The 16826-nt window shown below is 54.8% G+C and overlaps 2 protein-coding genes across 3 annotated transcripts in view; one reads left to right on the top strand and one right to left on the bottom strand.

The window, feature by feature from the left end:
• Nucleotides 1–4015, bottom strand: part of TCF20 (transcription factor 20) — an 89576-nt gene extending 85561 nt beyond the window's left edge. The window contains exon 1 of one of the 2 annotated variants that reach the window (XM_043880584.1): nt 3686–4015. The gene's annotated coding sequence lies outside the window, so the exon portion shown is untranslated. The remainder of the gene's footprint in view (nt 1–3685) is intronic. The other variant, XM_043880583.1, reaches the window with a different exon arrangement.
• Nucleotides 281–10085, top strand: LOC122679921 (proline-rich protein 2-like). The gene is made up of 5 exons (XM_043880782.1): nt 281–290; nt 2794–3330; nt 5916–6007; nt 6820–7835; nt 8456–10085. Exons 1-4 carry the CDS (start codon nt 281–283, stop codon nt 7045–7047), a joined length of 867 nt encoding a protein of 288 aa, XP_043736717.1. The 3' UTR covers nt 7048–7835; nt 8456–10085.
• The last annotated feature ends 6741 nt before the right edge of the window (nt 10086–16826 follow it).

The raw sequence follows: 16826 nt of genomic DNA, 5'->3' as shown, positions 1-16826 counted from the left end.
AAATTATGCTCTATGAAAGGCTTGATTTCATTATATTTCAAATGTATGACTTATGTGTACAGTTTTGCTCCAATATAAATAGCATTATGCTGTTTTCCTTTATTTTGTTACTTTTACCTCCACAAAAAGGAAATGAAGGCACACAGTCAGAAGCCCCAGATAGAGCTAACGATATCACCAAGGTGTCTTGCACACAAGCCCCTAGGGGGAAGACAGCTGAAGGCATACTAGGGAAGAGCTGTCTTTTATAAATGTACGTTTTGAATCCCATCTGGCCAAAATGAGAGCAGGTACCAGATAATGGTTCCTGTACATTGTAAACAGACAGGAAGGGAGACAGCCTCTTATATATTGTGTCACTCTTTGAGCTGACAGAAGTTTTCAGTTCAAGCCAGAATGGCAGAATTGGGTATGAAAGAGAAACTTTTTCGATTAAATCTCAGGTGCACTGGCAAAACCGGCCAGTTCTGAGGAAAGTGAGATTTTAGAAAACTCTCGGCATCACTAAATCAGAAGGCACAGCCTTCCTGAGGCCAGGTTTCAAATTCATTATAACTTTTAAATTAAAAAAAAAAAAAGGAAAAGATGAAGAAGGGAAGCACAGCAGGCAATTTGGATTCCAAAGCCAATCTACCACTAGCTGATTTGTTACTTGAGCTGGCAGTGAGCTATAACGGACCTAACAGAGGCTTTGGAGTCAGGGGGAGGACAGTCACAACCAAACCCTGACTCTCATCAGCTCCTTGACCTCTCAGGAAAAGAAGAGGTGATATATCTCTCAGGTCTGCTGGGTGGATTTTGTTAGATAAGTTAAAACGCCTTGGACAGAACATACTGGGGTATTTCTGGTTTTGTTTTTTAAAACAAATGCTAGCATCCTTTCCTCTCCTTAGAAAGACCAGGTTGAACTTAGAAGTCCAACTCTAATTTCTTGATCTACATCCCACTACACTTTATGAAGGTTAAAAAAAAAGGTTACAGAACCTAAAATCCTTATCTCCTGACATCTTACTGCCTTGGCAACCTTCTCTCACAAACGTACACACAAATAAACGCTTCCTCTGTAAGAGTTTTATAACTTTTTCCTCATAAGTTACAACAAAAATGTAAATTTACGTGAGTAGGATAACTGTTTACAATTTAAGTAACTGTAAGGTTTTTAAAAGCCCACACAAAGCAAGGTCATAATTCAAATACCAACATAAATAGTTTGTTTTGGAAAACCCCAAATAATCAACCTGCACAGCCATATAAAAGCGTCTACCTATGTGACAGGCCTGATGTCAACACACAAGGAAAAGTCTATCAATCCATCTCCAAGGTGGGCATTATGGGCCTACCTCCCAAAGCTGTGACCCTTTTTGAAATGTGTGCACAAAAAGAATTAAAAAGTGGTCTAAGAAAGACATGTCACACATTAGGTACATGTCCTTCAAGAATCCCAATACTAGAAATTTAAGACAAACAAGACCAACCTCTGAGTTTGGTCCAGAAGGCCTAGCCAGTCAAAGGCATGGCCTAAGGCCCTCACACACCATAAAATCAGTGAAATTAATTGGGGTTCTTCAGCATCTGAGAGGAAGCATCCAGCTACCATTAAGGAATAAATTGGGGATGCAAATAATTAGTGCACCCTGAGGTGATAGTTAATTCCACTAGCATGCCACTTCACAGGAGATGTTATAGAATTCCACTTTATTCCTTCTCTGAGAATACTAAAGCTGGAAATTTCAAAAGTTAGCCAAATATCCCTTGAAGGAACTTTAAATAAGGTCCCTTCGAAATATCCTGCATAGAAAGATCTTGGATTTCCTTGAAGCTAACCAACACACAGAATCAAATACACATTATCCGCAATTCCAAGTAGTCAGAAGACGACCAAAAAACCTCTCCCTGATAACTCCTTCTTGCAAAGACAAAAAAAAAATACAAGGCACATTCAGCCCAGGCTAGAATATACTTTCTGAGAAGCACAGAAAAGCATCTGAATTCGAGGAAAAACTGCACCCTGACCAAGTCTTACACTCTGTCGGAGTAGAAGCTGAAAACTGAAAGGTGAGATAGGCTTTTAAAAGCCAGGTAAGCAACAGTCTGCATCTCCCAGGAAGTCACCTACCACTAAAGCAAAAGCACAAGGGACTACCTAAAAGCCCTGGAACGTTTGAGCCTTTACTGAAGCGGACAAAACTGAAGTATTGGGGAGGCAGGTAACTTGGCCAGGGTTATAGTTCACTTGGTGGCAAAGCTGGAAGGAGATTCCTGGGTCTTCCTGGTCGAACTTCATTCAGGGCAGTTTCCCACTTCAGCCAGCTTCCACTCCCTTTAAGATCCTCAGTGAGGATCTTAACTGAGGATCCTCCCTTAAACTCCTCACCGAAGCTGTTAACAGAAGGGTCCGATTATCATTCAAAGATCTGCCTGTTAGATAACAGCTAGAAAATTCCATCCATTTTACAGAAGTTATCAGAGACATCTAATCTTCGCGAGGTGGGGGGGGGGGGGGGCGGTATCCTAATTTTGATCTGTCCCCTAAGGGCAAACGAAGGGGCTGCAGACAGAGCTAGAATCCACAACCACAAATACAGAAAGACAATAATCCCCACCCACAGGCCCAGGAAGGCGGCCGCTCCTCTGCGCCGCCTCCCCACACCCCCCCCTCCCCGCCCCTCAACTCACTAAATTCCACTCCCATCCCGGCGCACGGGAGACATTCCACCTCCATCCTCTGCCAGAGCGGGCTGGGCCGGACCGGCCGCTCTCCTTCCACCACCACTCCCCATCTTCCCCAAAAAGATCAGAAGCCTAAAGCCCCAGGCACCCCCCCCCCCACCAAAACGAGCCGTCCGCTCGCACACGGGGGACCACCGGATGCAGCACCCACAGCCCTGCTCACCGCGGCGGGGGAGAAAAACCCCACACAGGAAGGGGGTCCCGCGCTCGGCTCTCCGCCCCCGGGTGGGGGGCCGGGACCTTGCGCCCGGCCAGTTGGTACCTGCCCTCCGCCCCCAACAGGCGAGAAGCAGCCGCGTCCACATGGCTTCAGGTGTTCACATGGCAAGAAGCGGGCCCTTTGCCCTCCCCGCGGCGGGGGCGCGCGACGGCTCCCCAGCTCCGCTCCCGCCCGCGGTAGCCCGTCCGGCCCCTCCCCAAGCCCGGCCCTCCGCCCGCCCGCCCGCCTCGCCCCCAGCAAAGTGGCGAGAGCTGCGGGATATACCCGGGGCTGCCAGGGGGGCACCCCCCACCCCGGGGCGGGCGGCGCTGACCCCGCCGACCCCCCGGACGCCGCCCGCTCACACCCGCCGCCGGTGCACCCGAGGCTGCGACGAGCAGGTACCTTTCTCCGGCACCCTCAGGCCAGGACCGGTGCCCACGCCCGGTCAGACCGAGACCCCCCAACCCCCGCCTCAGCGCCCCGATGATTCCAGGCCGGGCCCTTTCCCCTCAGCGCCCCGAGGCCAAGGCAGGCCGCTCCTCTCTGCACGCCCGGGTCGGGTCGGGCCGGCCCCTCAGCACCCCGAGTCCTGGCCTCGGAATCCGGGGGGCTCGGCGCACTCTCAGGTCGGGCAGGGCAAGGACCTCTGTCTGCCCCCAGCCCCGGAGGCCAAGACACCCGGCCTGCCCGCTCCCCACAAACCCCTCAGCCCCTGACCCCGGCCCCTCCCCCTCAGGCGCGGGCGGCGGTTACCTGCGGGAGCCCCCCGCCCGGTCCCTCGGCCTCAGCCGGGGGCGGGAGGGGAAGGAGCGGCGGCGGCGGACGGCGCTGCGCGGGGTGGGGGTGGGGGAAGCCTCCGCCGCCTCCAGCTCGGGCGCCCGGGGCCGGCGGCGGGGCGGGCCGGGGGGCCGCGGCCCCTCGACGCTCGCTCCGGCCCGCGCGCTCGCGCTCGCTCGCTCGCTCCCCGGTCGGGCGCGCCTCAGGGCGGGCTCCCCCGGCGGAGGCCGCGGCCGCCTCGCAGGGGCCGAAAGCCGCTCGGCTCGGGGTTTTTTCTCTCCATTCTCCCAACACACAGGAAATAACAGAGCGTCAGGTGACGCCGGACGGCCAATCGCCGGGCTCCGAGCAGCGGCGCGCGCGGGCGGGCGGGAGCGGGGCGCGCGGCGGGGGCGGGGCGCGGGGCGGGGGCGGGGCGGCGGGGGGGCGGGGCCGGCGGGCGCGCGCGTGCCCACCCGCGTGCGGCCGCGCCGAGGCCTGCGCGCGCCTAGCCGGAGACCTCCCGGCGCCCCCCGGCCCGCCCCGCCCGCCCGGCGGCCTGAGTCGCGCGGAGGCGGCGGCGGGTCCCCCTCGGCAGCTGCGGGGTGCGGCGCGCGTGTCTCGCCGCTCACCCAGTGCCATCTTGGCCCGCAGATCCCGGCCGTCCTGGGAGTGGCCGCGAGCCAACTTTCTGGGGAGTTTGTGGCCCGGAATCTCTCCTTGAGATTTCTGGAGTTCCCTCGGAGCCACCAAAACCAAAATCGTGCCTCTGGCCCCGTGTGGAGAGACCCCCTGTAACCTGGCTTAGTGGGGCCGGCTCCTGCCCGCCCTAGCGCCCTCCGGGCCCGCAGGCCTACTTCCCTAACCGCCCTCCACCCCTTGGCGCCTCATGTCCTTGGATGAATGACTTGGGCCCTGTTGGGACTCAGTTTCCTCCGCAATAAAAGCAAGGATGAGGAGGCCCACCAACCTCGCCTGTAAAGTAGATGCTCACCAAATGCCAGTTGCCTTTGCCTGAGGCAGCCTTAAAAAAAAACTGCCACGCCTGGCTGGCTGGACCCAGGGTCCAGAATTAATTTGGAGATGAGGTGGAGGATTTGTGGCGCCAAGGCCTCGGGCAGTTCCCAGCCTTCTTTTGCAAATCTCCTGTACGTTTTATGGAGCAAAGGAATGGTTGACTTTTTTTTTTTTTTTTTTTTTAGAAAATCTCAGTTGTAAAACAACCGGAGATGTTTCTGCTGCTTGACCCACTGCCATCACAGTGAGACAACCAGTGAGAGGGTCGGTTGTGTTTGAAGTGTTTGTAATCCCCTCTCTCACTCACCCAGAAACCTGGTCAAATTCTCTCCCCACTCTAGGCCTGTTTCCGGTTGGTACAGTGGGAAGGAGGAGCATGTGGACTAGATGTCCCTAACGTTGACTAAAACTGCTAATTCTAAATTGGGCCCCCATCTGCCCTAGATGTTAAGAGAGTATATGTGGCTTCCTTTCCTAAAGCAACCTGACTTGAAAGTAAACTGGAATTGGAAGAAGTGGGCAGCAGGTGGAAGCTGATAGGAACGGCCTGGGGTGCAGTTTCAGTGTATTTGAGGTCCACAGCTCCCCAGGGACTGGCTCTGCCCTTTCACCTGTCACCCTACCTAGACAGAGACATTAGCTTTGTCTTGCCCTGGGCCACCAGCAGAGGATTCTGGCTGTGGCAACACCTGCTGCCAGCAAAAGGATCCAAAGCAGGGTCTGAGTTGCTGCTGGCACCCCAGGAGGATGTGGCTGGGGAAGGCCTTGATTTCTCCTGGCTTCTGTCCAATCGTACAAAGTGGGGGCTGGCTCCAATGTGGGTCAGAGCTATTCTTGGACCCTTGGTCCCCCAGCACCTCCTGCATGCCAGGTGGGGTGCCGGTCTCTTCCGGGGTAGAGCTTAACAGGCCGCCAAGCCCTGCCCTCTGGCTGTTCCCATTGTTCTGTGAGTTTCATTTTCAAATTCTTTGGCACCAAGACTTAAAAGGCCAGTGCTAGCTTTTGCTTGAGTCAGAGCTACAGAGGGAAAGAGGGAACTCTTAGCACAGACCCATGTTTTCTGGACAAACACAGAAAGATGTGTGAGAGCTTCCATTTGGCGTTGGGAGCTCTCTCAATTTCTTGAGAGAATTTGTGAAGAAAAGGGAAGCCCATTTCCTAAGAGTCTCCTGCCCCCATCCTTCTCTCCTTCCTATTCCTTCTTCCTCAGCCCCTTTGGGTCTCAGACTGGGGGACCAGAACATGAAAGGGATGGCGACAAGCCCTGCAAAGCCTCATTCAGAAGGGAAGGAATGCAGACAGGTAACTGAAGTCCAGGCTTTTGTTTGTTCCGGCCTCCTGTCCTGAGACTGACCCTACAGCCCCCACTTTGGACCCTGCTGGAACAGTGGCTAGCTAACATCCGACCGACCTGGAGACTTCCCCAGCCCGCAGGCCGGGCCAGCCTGGACATTTTCCCCTTAGCAGCCTATCACTTTCCCTTCCAGTACCATCTGGAAAGAGAACATGTGTGGGCATTATGACCAACAGACAGACTTGGGCTGTGTGACCTTGGACTAGTCACTTCACCTCTCTGAACCTTGGTAAAATGGGGATAATGTGACCTCACTCATGAAGTGTTATGGGAATCTAAAGAGATGCATAAAGAATTCAGTACAGTACCAGGCACACATTAGCAATAGCAACAGTTCTATGATGTGGACAGACAAGCAGACTGAGGTTCAGAGAGCTAGTCAGTCACTAGTCAAGACCCCATAGTGGCCAGAGCACAATTAACTGGGGACCTGTTTGATCACATTAGTATCTTCCATTGTTCTCTCACTGTCCCGTCTGTGAGAATCCTGTTTTTCCTACCACACTTGAAGAACAGTAGATTAGTTGAGTTTTTTTTTCTTTTTCTCCCTCTCTCTCGTCTAACCCAGTCCCCTCAAAAAATACTTATTGAATTGAATCAGTGGTTTCAATTCCAGAAGCAAAATTAATCCTTTCCCTCCTCCTCCAGCTCCGAGATGGCTTTTGGAAACCCCGTGTCACTCCCTTTATTACAAACTCCTCTGCCCTCCTCCAGGCGCCTGAGCCACTCCGGGATTACAAATGGAGCCTTCTGCCTCTAGGTCAGTGATTCCGCTACCATCTGTCAGCACGGATTGATTGAGGAGACTGGCCCTGCCCGGCATATCAGTGACTTGTGCGAAGTGAGCTGGGTGCGGCGCCTTCAGCGGCAGGCGGATGTCCTTCCTCTGGCTCCCTGGCGCTCTCTCGAGCACACGTACCGCCCGCCCGCACCTTTATCCTTCAGTGGGCCCCAGCTCTCCTTCCTCTTGGGAGGGGCCTCCTGCTAACTGGAGCACACGAAGAGGGAGGCCTCCAGGAGACGAATTACCAAAAAAAGCCTCCGCTTACCGGAAGTAGGGGACCCCCCTCCCTCCGCCCCCATCCTGCAGAGCCTGTCCCCAGTCAGGCACTTTCCCCACGCAGAGCACAAACAGCAGGGGTGGCCAGAACCTCTGTGGGCACGCCTTCCTTCCACACAGACCACCTGCGGTGTGCGAGGCTGCGGGCCCTGATGGAGGGAACACAGGACCTCAGAACAGGTCTTTCCCAGGCAAGGGCAGGGCAGGCAGGAAGGCGCAGGGGGTGGGGATGGCTCCAGAGAGATAGAGTGTCGGGGAATCCCAAGACGGAGCCAAGTGCGGACAGCCACGCCGTTCCCAGGAGTGCACACAGCCATGGGAACCGGAGATGGGGGTGCAGAGGTGGGTAGGGGTGGGATCCTACAAGGCCTTGTATCTGGGACACTTGGTTTCATGGGGTCTCCCAGTGGCCTCTGACCCAGAGATCTGCCCCTCAACCCTGCCCTCCCCCTCATTCTTCCAGGGCCCAAGCAGTGGCTGCCTCCTCCTCAGCCCTCACTGGTCTCACTGGGCTGTCTGTGCTCGCATCCTTTCTGTCCCACAGGACCGTGAGCACTGGCAGGGCAGACCCCTCTGCTTCCCTCCGGTCTCCAGCATTCAAAGGCAGGGCCAGGCACCATCACCATAACAACGATCCCATTAGAAATGGATCCCCAGCCCAGAAGAATCCAAGCTCACTGGGAATAGGCACTGTGGGTTTGCAGCGACGCGATGAGGTTGGTAGTGTTCCCATCCCCACTTTATAGATGGAGCCACTGAGACACAGAGAGCTGGACAGCTTGTCCCAAGTCACACTGCTCAGAAGAGGCCAAGCTGGGATTGGAACCGGGGTCTTTAGAGGTTGCACTCTTAGCCACTAAGTTTCCCAGCAGTCGATAAACATGGGAAAGATGGATGGACACAGACAGTTGGTGGGCCCCAACGTTTGCAGGCAGACGGGAAAAGAGATGGGAGGGGACACAGCAGGGTGGGTGTCAGCCTCTCCCCAAAGTAACAGCGTAAATCCCTGGAGCGTGGTAAGTTTGCAGGCATTGGACCCTCAGACCCACACCTGGAAGACCAAGGCCTGCCCACCAAACGGCAGGAGCCGGGCATCAGCGTACTCAGGACACAGGAGGAGACACAGCCAGGCAACAGGAGGCCCCTCTCACGGGACAGATCACCCTTCAGCCCACTCCCCACTCCTGCCACTTGTGGTCCGAGTCTCCCTGGGAAGTCCCTGGCGTGGTGGCCCAGTACAGGGCGCTGAGCTGGGGGCCTAGCCTGGTTTTACTGACATGTGTCCTTCAGCAAATTATCTGATGGCCCTGAGTCTCATTTCTTCAAATTGTAACAGGTGGGAAGAAGAGCCCAGTGGTCTACCTGCCTCCAGGAAGTCGGGTCCCTTACCTGGCCGACCCGTCTCTCCTCCCCACTCCCAACCTTATGAGGCAGGGATTGCCATCTTCACGGTGCAGAGCAGGAAATGGGATACACAGAGAGGTTAAGAAACTTGCCTGAGGTCACACAGCTGGCAAGCCACAGAGCTAGTCTGAACTCAGCCTTCTGGCCCCAGAGCCGCAGCTGAGTCACTTGCAGCCCGGCAAAGTGTTAAACTGAAGATGAAATGATCTAACAATAGTAGTGACAAAGGCATGTTCTAAGCGCTTCACCTGCGTTAACTTGCTTAATCCTCACCAAAGCTCCAAGAGGTGGATACTATTATTACCTCATTCCGCAGATAAGGAAACTGAGTCACAAGGCAGAGACGAAATCTGAACCCAGGCGGGTCGGACTGTGGAGCCCCTGCATGGCTTTATCACAGGCGAACAATAGGGAGGTTCCTTTCCATCGGGATTATTTCTGCTTGAAAGCTCAAGACTTTTAGCCCCGTCCCTGTTGGGCTCCACAGGAAGGCAGTGCTGCATGCTGAGGCATGCTGGGAAAAGACTTTGTTCCGTCCTGTTCTGTTGACACGCTCTTCACTTTAAGCCTGAAACCCCAGCTTCCTGCAAAGAATTCAAACCGTGGAGAAAATACGCAGCCATGATAACAGCCACGACTTCCCGCGCCTCCAGTGTTCCCCATGCTTGGGGCTCCATGTGTGTGTGTCCTCATCCTTGACCCTTCACGACACCCAAGTAGCCCCCCGCTTCACAGCTGAAGACACTGAAGCCCAGAATTGCTCATAAGATGCCCCCCCGCAAAGGCACACGGCTGCCAAGTTGCGGCTCCGGGTCATTCTCCAGAATCCCGGTTCTTCGGGACGCATCGGCCGCACCCCCACCATGAGGGGTGCGGAGGTGGCCCCAGTGTGCTGGGCTTTGACGGAGATGCTGCTGTTGCTCCTCTACCACACGGTGTCACAACTCCCGGGCCACGGGGAAGGTACTAGGACACAGGTGTGGGAAGTGTGGATGTCAGCGTCCACTCCACTCCACCTCCCTCCCTCCAGGGACTCAGGCGAGGCTGCCCTGCCACCGAGGTGAGAGCCTTCTGGAAGCAGTCCTGCCCTGTGAGGTTCCACATCACTGTCTGCGTCTCCCCAGGAGCTCACAGGATAACTCCAAGGCACATGTGTGATGCCGGGGAAATAGAAAGCAGCCAAGTCAGTGGATTCTCCAACTCCCAGCTGGTCTTCTGGATGGCAGCCTCTCTTCCCGGCCCACCCCTCCCTGCCGCAAACTCGTTACAGTTTCCAGAAGCCAGCTTTGACCCTACTGCCCCAACTCCCTCTGGCTCAAAAGTTGTCGGTGGGTCCCAAGGAGTTTCAGAATTCAAGTAAATTCTCAAAGCCCTCATCTGGCCCCCACCACCTCTCCAGCCTTCTCTCACGTGTCCCATCCTGCTTCTTTGCCAAACCAAATGAGTCGTGTCCCCACCGTGTGTCTGTCTGCTACCCAAAGCAGGAAGCCTTTCCCTCTTTCCTAGACTGAAATCATACCCTCTTTCAAGTCTCTTTCAAGTCTTACGCAAATGCTACCACCTCCACGAGCCCTTACTTTAATACTCAATATAAATTCATTCAACAAACAGTAATTGAGCCCTCACCATACACGAGGTCTTGAGCCCAAGGGTCTCTATTGTCATGGAGCATATAGTCCCCTGGGACCATTAGAGCAAAAATCATCACATAACTAATCATTTGGTAATAGCCACAAAGGAGACACAGAAGATGCAGGTTTGATCCCTAGGTCAGGAAGATCCCCTGGAGGAGGAAATGGCAACCCACTCCAGAATTCTTGCCTGGAGAATCCCATGGACAGAGGAGCCTGGTGGGCTGCAGTCCATGGAGTCGCAAAGAATCGGCACGACTGAACTGCTAAGCATGCGCGCAAACACGCATGCACGCACAATACACATTGATAAGAAAGCAGGAAGGTGCACAGAGGGTATGTAATGGGAGCCTGGGACTTGGGGGATCCAGGACATTTGAGCTGAGACCTGCAGGACAGATAGGAAGTTGCCAAGCAATGAGGTTGGAGGAGAGAGCTCCAGGCAGTGGGCACAGCACGGGCAAAAGCCCTCAGGCAGGAGGGAGCGAGCGGATTTCCAGGAAGGGAAAGGAGGCCAGTGCAATTCAAATGAAATGAGTAAGCTGGAGGTGCAGCTGGAGCAAAACAGTGCAAACCGAGAAAGGCTTGGGGACTTTATCCCAAAGGCAAAACGAGGAACTGCGGAAGGTTTCCAAGCAGAGAAAAGAGTCAGTGTTCATTTATAAACGATCCCGCCAATTGCTCCATGGCTGAGTGTCTTTTGAAAAGCCCATGCTTTGCATCCAGCCACCCCTGACCCTTGGCCGTCTGGTCATTTAGGGGTGGAGTTTTCAATCCCTTCCTCCAAGACTGAGCTCTCAAGGGTAGAGCTGACCTCCAGTTCTCCAGCATCATCCTCCGTGTGTGGAGCTGCTCCAAAACCATTTGTGGAATGAGCTAACAGACATGACACCAGCTTTTCCCCTGGAAGGGGCCAGGCTGCCTGGGGGTGGGGTGGGGGGGCTTCCACATTCTCTGGAAATCACAAAATTCAAGGGTTTCAGTGAGGTCACTCCTCAAGGAGCCCTTGCAAGGATAGCCAGCATCTCACTGAAGCCTGCGTCCAGGGCCAGCACCCAGCAATGACACTACACAGGCGTCTGCCCGTGACCATGTCCCAAACGACCAGAAACAGAACCGAAAGATCCCAATCGCGGTAAGGTGATTTCGAGTTTACAAAGCACATTTCACACGTGCAGACTCACACAGGGTCAACCCTCATGGGTGGATTCGGTTCCTGCCCTGTTTTACAGATGAGGAAACTGAGGCCCAGGCAAGGGAGGGTCTCTGAAAAGTCATCTCAAAGCCAAGCCTGGAACCTGACAACCGTTCAGGCTACTTATGGTTCCCGTGAGGATAAGAGAGCTCTCTGGAAACTTCTTTTGAAAAATTTTTTAAAGTGATATATTTCATCAGGATGTCTGTCACGCCAGCAGTGGGAGCCAACACACCAATTCTCGCAGGCCGTTCCCCCTGCATGTCAGATCTTCACGCTTAGCCCCAGGCCCTGGTGGCTTAGCCCAGGGCTTGGGAAGGGCCGGAGTGATGGAGCCTCAGCTGCCTGGGCTGGGTGCTGGCACAAAGCAGGTGCTTGGGAGACTCAGAGTTCTCCAGCGCAACCTGGGCAGATTGGAGGGTGAACAATAGAGAACATTCCTACAGCTCTCCTGTGCGCCAGGAGCCACGCTCAAGAGTTACCTGCATTGGCTCAGGTTTTCCTTAAAACAAGCCTAAGAGGTGACTACCACGATGACCTCCACCTCTGTTATTGTTTAGGGCTTCCCTGGTGGCTCAGAGTTGGACACGACTGAGTGGCTAACACTTTCTTTCACTTTTGTTGTTGCTTAGTCGCTCAGTCATGTCCAACTCTTTGTGAACGAACCGTGGACCATAGCCCGCCAGGCTCTTCTGTCTGTGGGATTTTCCAAGCAAGAATACTGGAGTGGGTTGCCATTTCCTTCTCTGGGGGATCCTCCCAACTCAGGGATCGAACCCATGTCTCCAGCATTAGCAGGAGGATTCTTTACCACTGAGCCCACCAGGGAAGCCCAATTATTCCCACTCACAGATGTGGAAACTGAGGCTCAGAGCAATAACTAATTAGCCTGCAGTCCCACAGCCAGAGAGTGGCAGAGCTGGGATTTGAGCCCTTTAAGAAACCCCAAGCCCTTGGCTAAGTAAAAGTGGGCAGAGGCGTCCCTGGCAGGGGAAATGACAACTATGCATCCTCCAGGACTGGGACCATGTGGGTGCCCTTCCCCCACACACCTGATGACCATTACTTTTTTTTTTTCTTTCTTTTCTGTTTTTTGCTTTTTCTATTTGATGACCGTTATTTGGGGCTTCCCTGGTGGCTCAGACAGTAAAGCGTCTGCCTGCAATGCAGGAGACCCAGGTTCGATCGCTGGGTTGGGAAGATCCTCTGGAGAAGGAAATGGTAACCCACTCCAATACTCTTGCCTGGAAAATCAGGCAAAAGAAGCACGGTAGGCTACAGTCCATGGGGTTGCAAAGAGTCAGACACGACTGAATGACTTCACTTTCTTTCTTTCTGGTGACTCAGTGGTAAAGAATCTGCCTACCAATGAAGGAGATATAGGTTCGATCCCTGGGTCTGAAAGACCCCCCTAGAGAAGGAAATGGCAACCCACTCCTGTATTTTTGCCTGGGAAATCCCAAGGACATAGGAGCCTGGTGGGTTAGAGTCCATGGGGTCGCGGAAGAGTCAAGACACGACTGAGCGACTAAACCACAACATCCTTGTTCCAGTGGCTTGCTGGCATAGTCACTACCTCATTGCAGGCTTTGCATCTCCCCAGCCTCCTTCTCCCGCCTCCACCCCATGGTCTCTGGGCTCACTTAACCTGTCCTGCTACCTGTGAGCTCCCAGCATTAGAATCTACCACATCTCCTTTATGGTAGTTAGGTGGGGTGTACAACAGGCTTCCCAGGTCATTCAAGTGGTAAAGAACCTGCCTGCCAATGCAGGAGACATGAGATTTGGGCTTGATCCCTGGGTTGGGAAGATCCCCTGGAGGAGGGCATGGCAGTCCACTCCAGTGTTCTTGCCTGGAGAATCCTATGGACAGAGGAGCCCAGCAGGCTACAGTCCATAGGGTCACAAAGAGTCGGACATGACTGAAGAGACTCAGCACGCAGGCATGGGGTATAGAAAAGAGAGATGGGGCAGAGGGCGATGCTGCCTTGAGAAGCTCCTTAAGTCATGGAGCTTCAGCTTTTTCATCTGAGGAATGGGGACATTAACATTGCCCGCCACAGAGGGCTGCATCCACACAGGTGCTTACTCTGCGACCTCACACCTAAGCGCTGGTTCTCTTATTCTGACCTCAGGTGCCCTTTGAGGTGGAATCACTCTTCCCGTGAGCAGGCAGGCTCACGTTCAAGCAGCATCGGTCACCCAGCACAGCGCAGTGGGACAAGGAGTGAGCAGTCTGTCCGACCCCGAAGCTCGAGAGGAGGAAGGGTAGATGAACTATTTGGGTCTTCCAGGCAGCTCAGCGTCACCCTGCTGGGTGTGGCTGGACGTCGTGGCTCCTGAGTCCTGTACCCACCCACTCCCAGGACCGTCCCCAAACGGTGCACATCGAGTGGTGTGGGGGCAGCCTCATGCCCTCCTGGGTGCCCCTATCTCACTGGACCTGATCTGCCCCCTCCTCCAGCCCAGGTGAGGGAGGCTGGTGGGGCGGGAGGAGCAGTGGGAAGGCTGGATGCTCACATTGTTCAACTGTAGGCTGACTGCAGAATGGAAGGGAAGAAAGCATCCTTTCTGGAAAAATCAATGGACAGAGGACAACCCCCAAGTCACAACCTTCATGGAAGCCAGCCAAGAAAACAAAAGAGACCAAAGAAATGGGTGCCCCTTACAGCAGCTGAAAGGTGATCGAGCCCAAGCCTCTATCAGACAGACAGGACGACTGAGACCTAGGGTGGGGCCAGGACTGACTTGGGGCCCCATGTGTGTCCCAGGCTCTACCCTGTATAAAGGGGTGTCCAGTCCCAGGTGGCCCATTCACAGTGGTGGGTGGGCCCTTGTGTTCCTCGTGCTGCACTCCCCAGCCTTCCAAACCGTCTGGTCTGGCCCCCAGTACCAAGGGTGCCAGCTTAGCCTTGCCCAGAAAACAGGCTCTTCCCTGTGCTTCTGGCTTCTGGGATCCCCTGCCCACCCCACCCCCACCCTCACATGTTAGTCAGTTACTGTATTCAATAAGATACTACATAGTTATGCAATTAGAACAGAGCCTGCCTGACTCACAGTAAGAGCTCGTGTGTGTGTGTGTGTGTGTGTGTGTGTGTGTGTGTGCGTGTGTGTGTGTGTGCGTGCGCGTGTGCATGCATGGTAAGTTGCTTCAGTTGTGTCCAACTCTGCGATCCCATGGACGGTAGCCGGCCAGGCTCCTCTGTCCATGGAATTCTCCAGGCAAGAATACTGGAGTGGGTTGCCATGCCCTCCTCCAGGGGATCTTCCCAACCCAGGGATCGAACCCGAGTCTCTTACATCTCCTGCATTGGCAGGCGGGTTCCTTACCACCCAAGTGCTCATAAATATTAGCTATCATTACCAGGCATGATTATCTTCCCCACTTTACAGCTAGGAAAACCGAGGTTCAGAAGGATTGAGTGACTGGCCCACAGACAAGAGATGCTACACTCTCTTGGGCTGACTTTTCTTTGAGCTAACAGTTCTTGGGTGGCTCTTGGGGAGCCAGGCTCTGGGCTGACTCCTCTGTGAGAGTTATCTCCCCTAATCTTCACCACAGCCCTGTGGCCAGGAAATCGAGGCTCAGAGAGGGCAGGTGATTTGCCTGAGGCAACCCAGCTGGTAAATGGTAGAGCCAGGGTTGAAGTAGGCAGGCTAGCTCCTTTCGTGAAATGGGGAGAGTAGCGGCCCTGGGCTCTTGCAGGAAGGCTCTTGCAGGAACTTCCAGTCACGTCAGGGTCCCAGGCGAAAGAAGCTGCTCCAGGAACCCTCGCTCAAGTTGGGGACCAGGCGTCTACCCTGATTCCCTGGCAATGTTGGCCCCGGCTCAGAGAGGGGACTAGGCTGGCTCTGGGCGGCAGAGATGTCCTGAGACTGCAAGTTAAAAGGAGACCCAGGCTGATCCTTAAACTCCCAGGCGGTCCGGGAATCCCAACAGTACAAGGCCAGCCTGCGAGGCTGATTTGGGAGGAGCTAGAATGAGCCACCTTTGTGGGCAGCCTGCCCACTCTCATCAAGTCAGTCTCTCCCTCCTCCAGAAATGGCTCCCGCTGTCCCTCCCCTTTCCCCTCCTGGGCTTCAGCCACTTGAGGTGACTGGCCTTTCACACCTACAGCTCTGCTGTTGCTCTTCCTTCTGGTGATCCACCTTCCTCTGCCTTAGCCTGGCAAACTCCTACTCATTCTCCAAGACCTTCAAATGCCACCTCCTCTCTGAAGCCCCTCTTGATTGACTTGTCGGAATTCACAAGGGTACCCTCGGGGGAGCTTTTTGTTGTGCCTCTAGGTTGCTGGCCAGCCAGCTATCTCACAGCCACAGCTGCCGTTCGCTGAGCACCTGCTGTGTACAGGCATGGCACCTGTAGTCTCCTTAACCCCATAACAAGCCTGCAGGAAGAGCTTACTGCTAGTAAGTCACTGCATCTCTGAGAGATTAAATAACTTGCCTAAGATCATATAGCTAGAGAACGGCCAGGGAGAACTGTAACTCAGGTCTGCCTGCAAAGCTCCTGGGGTGCATCAAACTGGGGGCATACAGACGAGAGGGGCTTGCTGTGCCTCTCCCCTCTATGCAGGCCGGAGGGGTGGGCACACAGCTCCAAGGGGGCAGGCTCTGTGAGCCTGGACTGGGTGAAATGAGCTGACTGGCCAGTTGGAACCTCGCCTGGTGCTCCCAGCACCTCTGGCAGAAGGCTCTGGAGTCCAGACCTGGAACGGACCCAGCACCTCAGCCTTGAGAAGAGTCTGTCAGCCATTCCTTCCTTTTCCATCTGGCAAAGGAGGCTCCATGGGGCACCAGAGCCCCGCAAGGGAAGCTCAGGTGGGCAGCTGCCCCTCACACACAGCTCCTGGCTCCCCCATGCAGGTTGCCTGTGGGTCTAGGACCTGAAGACAACTCTTTCCAAAGGGGACATTAGCCACAGGAGGCTCTCCAGCTCGGGGCAGATGTCCCAGGCACGGGCATAGCTGTGGCTTGTCCCCACAGGTCAGGCTCCATGGGGAGAAAAGTCCCCTTCTGGCGGGTTTGTCCAAAGGAAGTGAGCCCATGACCACTTCCGGGGTGTGAAGCAGGGCAAGTGTTCCATCTTGGTGGCCCGCCTTCCTGGGGTATCAGCGAGTCTGGATCTGTGTCCGCCCCCCACCCCTGGTTTCTGGGCACAAATCTCTGTGCTCAGCTCTGGGCAGGTGCTGGGAACACTGAGGATGTCTTAAAATTCCTGTCGCCCAGGACCTGACAGTGACAATGCTTCTCACAGCACTGTGTGTGTGTGTGTTGGGGAGGCGGGGATGGGCAGGTCCCCAGGTCACACTGAAGGCAGAGAAGGCTTCCTGGAGGAGGTTAACTGAGTCCAGAAGCACTTGACCAGGCAAGAGAGGTGGTGAGGAAGAAGCTCCTGAGGACGGAGACCCAGAATGAGGGCTACAGCCTGAGGCCTAGTGTGCGACACGCCAGACCCAGAGGGCCCCAGCCTTCCC

The sequence above is a fragment of the Cervus elaphus genome, chromosome 22, assembly GCF_910594005.1.
Source record: "Cervus elaphus chromosome 22, mCerEla1.1, whole genome shotgun sequence".
Lineage (NCBI taxonomy): Eukaryota > Metazoa > Chordata > Mammalia > Artiodactyla > Cervidae > Cervus > Cervus elaphus.
Note: the sequence above shows the minus strand (reverse complement) of the source record. Positions and strands in the feature narration are given on the sequence as shown.

Bases quoted from the DNA above. Each gene is read 5' to 3' on its own strand.
- LOC122679921 (XM_043880782.1), top strand. The intron at 3,331-5,915 runs GTACCTTTCTCC...CTTCTTCCTCAG, and splicing joins CCCGAGGCTGCGACGAGCAG to CCCCTTTGGGTCTCAGACTG. The intron at 6,008-6,819 runs GTAACTGAAGTC...TTCTGCCTCTAG, and splicing joins AAGGGAAGGAATGCAGACAG to GTCAGTGATTCCGCTACCAT.